Below are 6,258 nucleotides of genomic sequence, written 5' to 3'. Positions count from 1 at the left end.
CCCTTCCCACGGGGCTGCAAAGCCGGATGCGGGTGGCGGGAGAGGACTTGCCCTAGGCGGTGAGGGAGGTGGCCACCCGGGGTGAGGCGCAGCTGCTCGGTGCCCAGGGTTCTTTCTATTTCCATCCCGGCTGTCAGAGGACCCCTTTGTGCCTCAGACAAGCGGCCCCAGTGGAGGCCCAGTGCCGACGCCGCCTGCCATGCCTCTCTGCAGGAAGTGGCCGCCCTGACACGTCGCCTGGGGCTGGATTCCGGCTTTGGACTCGCTGCAGTGAGATGGCGATTCACCAGGGAAGTCGGGGAGGGCCCTGCGTGCGTGCGTCCTGCCTGAGCTTGACCGCCACGTTCCCGACGCGGGGCCCTGACCCCTCCGAGGTTCTCCAGAGCACGGCCGGCCCTGAACTTGGGCACCTGACATCCAGCCAGCACAGTGACCGCTGTTTAGGCTGCTGCCCCCCGGACGTTTGCATCTGGAACGACTGTGGGGTGGCCACGCGAGATGCTGGGTGACTGTGTGTGACTTGAGCATTCTCTAACCGGGAGGTGGCCTCTTCCCTAGCACGGGCAGGTCCCTGAGCCTGTCCCTACCTCAGCTTCCCCGCCTGTGAAATGGGGATAAGCACAGTCATGACCTACTTCCGTATCCACAAAGCACTAACGACAGTGTCGCCCGCAGCAAGTGCCCTGTTCACTGCTCGAACGATGACAGTTGCAGCCATGACGATGATGGTCACTGTCCCTTTGGGGACCAGACGGGTGCTTGGCAATCCTCATTGGGAGGCACCAAGGACAGAGGACTGTGCGTTGCTGAAGGTGACAGGGCTGGTCCGGGTGTGGGCTGCGTGTCACCTGCTGCTCAGGGACCAAGCCAGGCCAAGGGGACATTCGGCACGCTGTACCTTTGGCTCCTATTCATTTACATTGCAAGTCGGAACTTTTATTTCCCAAGGGGAAACCAAGATCTCAAATCATGCCAAAAGGTCTCTAGGACCAGGCTACCCCAGACAGCATCTGCGTATCTGTCGGTGGAACCAGAAGCTTTTTCTTGGCCTTCTTGGGAAAGAGAGAGAAAGGCAGAGGACCGTGATATCTCATCATGGGGAATCGCGCAGCATCTCTGGCTGGGTGACCTTGGACAGGTGACCTAGCCTCTCTGTGCCTCGGGATCCTCATCTCTGAGACGGGATGGTAAACGCTACAGGCGAAGCGCCCACGACAAGCCTGGCGACGGAGAGCACACAACGAGCACCGGCTTTTGCCATCATGACTCGGGCAAGGCGGCTGACGGTAGCGACAACGCGAATTGGCCGGGCGGGTTTTATGGAACCTGTCCAAGCAAAACCAGGTCACAGTAGGTTTCGACAGGAAATTCTTTAAAAAAAATAAAATGACGTTCGCAGGTGAGCAGACAGGATGGCACCTGAGAAATCAAGTCTTAGCTACTGGGGACTTTCGAACAGTTATTGCGGCTGGACCATGAGTTAAACCACAGCTGCTTGTAAGTTTATTCCCTTTCACGTTTTAAGAGTCAAGATCGCCTTCTGAAAAGCCAGCATCGTAATGATCAGATACTAAAGAATGAAGGGAGAGCGGCAGGGTTAAAAAGAGAGTCAACAGGGAGGGCCCCCGTTCGAGGGCTCCCCAAATGAGCTCCCGAGCAGCCAGAATGTGGGCCCCGCCGCCTCGGGAAGGGGGAGAGAGCGGGGTTGGACACAGACGTAAACACCCAGCTCTGTCCAGACCGCTGAGCCGGCACAGGACATGATGGCCAGAAGCGCTTCTGCACGAAAATGCGGAAAAGCGTATCGGGCTGGCGAGTGAGGGGCGCTTTCCTGTGACGTGGTCCAAGTTTTAAAAACCGTGCTTGTCAGGAATTGTCTAGTCCCTTTCACGATGTGGCAAAGAACTGGATCTTATTTCCCGTGGGAGCGAGATTCTGACGGCAGAGGCGACCTGCTCCGTCTGCCGTCTCAAAGCAGCCCGGCGGACAACGGGGTGACGGTGGCCTTGCAGCCCCTGCTCCCAAAGATGACCCTGGCATTTGAGGACAGGGTGAGGAGGGCTGCCCAGGGCACATGCTCTGCCGCCTGCACACACACACACACACATTGCAGACCGATGAGCTCATGCTGGGTGAAAACAGAAATGTTTTTGAAAAAGCCAGTTTGGCAGCTTGAGAGTCAAGGCTGACTGTCACTGCAGGAAGAAACCAGAGGCTCCTGGGAGAGAAATGCTGACCCTGGAGGGGGCTCCCCTCACGCAGATTTGGGGCAAACGCGTTGGACTGGCCGACGGGGGCGAAGAGAGCTCGGGGCCGTGGGCAGACGTGTCCGCAGGGGCCATGCGCCCGGAGTGGAACGGAGACGCGAACCCCTCCTCCCTCCACCCCAAGACGCACGGTCAGGGACAGGCACGACACCCGCGTCCTGGTGGACACTGTCCTCCACCAGCGTGTCCACTCTACCGCTTATTCCTGACATCAGATCGAGGAAGGAAAGAATTAGTTTTCCAAATCAGAGGCCAAAAAAAGAGGTCCCCGCCCGCCAACTGGCCTCAAGCTTTGGAACAAGTTTTGAACTGGAGTCCGAGCTGTCCGAAGGTCTGTGCAGGTTGCAGAGGACCTGAGATGTCCTCAGGTCACTTAGCAAAGGAAGGTCTGAGAAGCCTGTTAAATAGGCACTTACAGCTTACAAACGTCTTCATGGCTCCCTAGCCTGGGACAGCCCAACCTCAGGGAGGGGGCTGAGTTTATATCCCCCGCTTCGCAGCACAGAAACTAAGGACCTAGAAATTAGTGGCCAGGAGGGTACGTAGCTGGGGTTAGGACCCAGGTCTTCAGATAGCATGAGTATGACAGCTGCTACTACGAATAATGGCTTTCATCTGTTTACGCTTACTGCATGCCAGGGACTCCGCTACGAATTTTAAATGGATCATTCTTACGACACTTGGATATGGTTATTAACGACGCTTTCCGTGAAGAAACATATGCTCAGAGAGGTTAAACAACTTGTCTGAAGTCACACAGCTAGTCAGCGGCAGAGGCGGGATTGGAACCGAGGTCTTTCAGAATCTGAGGTGTATTCTAACCAGGGTCCTTTGCTGTCACCCTCGCTCCACACACGCTCGGCACTGCCCAGTTCGAGGCTGAGGCAGGGACGATTTTCAGGTCACGTGGAGATCATTTTTTTTCTGTGTTAAGTAGTGGCGTTGATTTTAGTAGTAGTCTAAAAAATACAGCCAGCACATTAAATCTGTGACTTCATGGGCACTGCCAGTTAGGATGAGGTTAAATTGAAGTTTGAAAAGGAGTTTATGTTAAAAAAAAAAAAAAATCAAGTTCATAAATGTACCGGTGGGACCAGGATACAACCCGGCCCATCCAGTCATCTCTGAAGGTCTTGAGTCTGGGAACTACCGTGAAGCTGAGCTGCGGGGGGCAAAGGTCTGGCTTCAAAACAAAAAGGGTCAAGTTCAAGGGCGGGGCGGGAGGGAGCCACCTGCCTACCTCACAGAACTACAGCTCCAGGACCAGAGACCCCGCCGCCACACAAAGCCACTGCCCCGAATCTTTTCTTCCACGCCTCGTGGGGGGACAGGACCCCCAGTAAGGCTGGCTGGGGCCACGCCCACCCCTCGTGCGTGCGCGTACTCACCGCCAAGATGGCACGGTCCCTCTCCACGAGGTCCGCCAGCTGGTGCAGCAGGTGGCCGCGGCTCGGAGCATCCAGCCGGCGCCATGCCGAGCCCCTCTGGAAGGCGGCTCTTGCGGCCTCCACCGCCATATCCACGTCGGGCTGAACGGCCAAAACAGCAGGGAGAGAGTGTCACCTTCTGATGCGACCGCACTTGGGGACAGCTCCCCTGTCCGTCACAGAGAACGGCCAAGATCTGCTTCCGTCATGGGAAGAAGGAGGAGGGGGTGGCAAGCAATGGCTGGGGGCTTTCGAGCGACTTTTTTCTTCTTTACGTTTTAAGACTTTTTTTTTTTTTTCAGGATTTCTCCTATGGTTAAATATGAACTTTTTTTCTGATTATAAAAGTGTTTTTGAAAAGTTTATAAAACCACCAACTTTAATGAAGTATTTTTCTTGGTGAACCAAGTAGGAAAAGATTTTCCACTTGCCAGTTTGGACACACTCAGCTCAGCAACGAGGTGGTAAATAACTGTGTGGGCATTTTATTCCCGCTGAGGACCGAGCTCCCACAGTGAGAACGGGTCATGATGTTTCTGAGGATCCGAGAACCGACCACATGGGAAAAGCCCAGAGACTGGGAGGATCAGCAATGTTCCCCCCACCACCCCCTGCCGCCTCAGCTACCCCCTGGGGCCACTGTCACACCATCTTAAGGAGAAGGAGCTGGGTCTTCTGTGACTGATAGAAAAATTACAATCGAACCTCTTTCTTAACTGGAAAGAAGCGAGAGCTGTTTAGGGTAATTGTCGCTCACTCATTTTCAGGAAAATACGGTTCGAGGCTCCGGTTGCTGATGGGCAGAGGAGATAACAGGGCTCTGAATTCCTTGTCACAGGCTGTTGGGGTGGAGGCAGGACCTCCCAGCCTCCGGGGACAGGGCTGCCTCTGCCTTCACGTGCTCAGAGCAGTCACCCGGACCGAGGGAGAAGCCAGAGCTTGGGGCAGGGGCTTCTTCTCCTCCTTGATAACTGCATGCAGTGCTGGGGGTCGCTCAGCATCATGCTCGCCACCCCTCCTTGCCCCCACCTCTTCGTCCGAGCTCCTCGGTGCCAGCATCTTTACAAAAAGGAGCTTAGCATGGGGCGCTGCACATCGGAGGGGCCGTACAGGCGGACAGACCATGCTTCGCACGCCCAACACGAAACCGGTGGCATCCAATTCCAGCCCATGCGACACGCATGCCGTTCACCCCGTCCACGTTCCACGTCACCTGGACGCTTACTGAGAACGTCAGGTGAGTGCTTCCGAGCGCCCCTCCCCTCCTTACAAAAGCTTAACCTTCAACCTTTCCCCCAAAGGCACTTACATCCAAATGTATCAAAGACACATCCAGAAGTCCCTTAGCTTGATACATATGTGCTATATGATACAGTGCTTTGTATATATGTAACATATATTAAACATATGTAATATGTAACACTGTACATGTGTGTGTTATTCGTAAAGCTTGTGCTATATGATACAGTGCTTTGTATATATGTAACACATATTAAACATATGTAATATGTAACAGCGTATATTATGTGTGTGTGTTATTCGTAAAGCTCGTATTATAATGCAGACCCTGAACTATCGAGTAGGGTTATAAACACTAAGGCTTTACACCATCATTTAAGTTTCTGGTAGAAAAGAAATCTGGTGATTACATGACCTCATTATCCCAGCGTGACTTGGTCAGCAAGTCTTTTTCCTTCAAGTTCTATTTGTTTTAAGTGTCTCCTGCCAGAATGGCGCATTTGGTGAAACACACCAGCCCGAAATGCTTTCTGGAAAGATTTTTTTAATGCTTCCAGGTTCAAGTCATTGATAAAAATCTCTCCTTTAGCCACGTGATGCGGACAGCTGAGGTCATCCTCATAGACGGAGAAACATCCATCGAAGGAGAGCAACTTCCTACGGTGGATCGTCCCTAATTGATCCCATTCTGGGCCAGGTGTCTGAGAAGCGGCCAGCTTACGTCCTACCTGAGTGCGGGCCAGTGCTGTCCCCTACCTAAGCCAGCCTGCTTCCTTATTCTGTAGTCACCTGTAATCAAATGACTTAGGGTAGAGACACCTACCTTATCTCCTTCTTCCACGTCACATATTTTTTCTAGAGTCGAAGGGTTATATGTGGCAAACTTTTTTCCACTCTTGGATCCATGCCATTCATTGTTGATGAATATCTAACCAGGAAAGGAAGTGGTCATGCATTAGACTTAAATCAAAATCACGTCGCTCCGCCATGCTGAGGTAACGTCTTGCCCTCCTCACTGCTGACTCGCCCAGATGGGAGCTGGAGAGTGGATGGAGTCACGTGCCCACCCGGGAGCAGCCTCAGAATTACTACATATTCAGAGAATTAATTTTTGTCATAAGAAAACTAAAGTTATTTAACGTTTTCTTTCTAAAAAATCTCTCTTTTTTTTTAAAGCGACAACATGAACTCACAGAGGAATAGATGAGTTCGTTAAATTATGGGATAAGTTAAATTTTCCACCTCCACTGAGTTTGGGGGAAATTAAATAAGTGTATGTACACAGAGTGACAAGCGATCGGCCTGCGTCTGAAGGCTATGTCAGC

The 6,258-nt window shown here is 52.7% G+C and overlaps 1 protein-coding gene across 1 annotated transcript in view; it reads right to left on the bottom strand.

The window, feature by feature from the left end:
* ALDH1A3 (aldehyde dehydrogenase 1 family member A3) overlaps nt 1-5,885 on the bottom strand; it is a 30,341-nt gene extending 24,456 nt beyond the window's left edge. Inside the window, 2 exon segments of the mRNA XM_025041235.1 lie at nt 3,656-3,796; nt 5,757-5,885. Coding sequence (XP_024897003.1) covers nt 3,656-3,796; nt 5,757-5,885 — 270 coding nt within the window.
* Nucleotides 5,886-6,258: the final 373 nt, after the last annotated feature.

The sequence above is a fragment of the Pteropus alecto genome, unplaced genomic scaffold (genome assembly GCF_000325575.1).
Source record: "Pteropus alecto unplaced genomic scaffold, ASM32557v1 scaffold59, whole genome shotgun sequence".
In the NCBI taxonomy this organism is placed as follows: Eukaryota; Metazoa; Chordata; class Mammalia; order Chiroptera; family Pteropodidae; genus Pteropus; species Pteropus alecto.
This window is presented reverse-complemented; position numbering and strand designations above follow the sequence as displayed.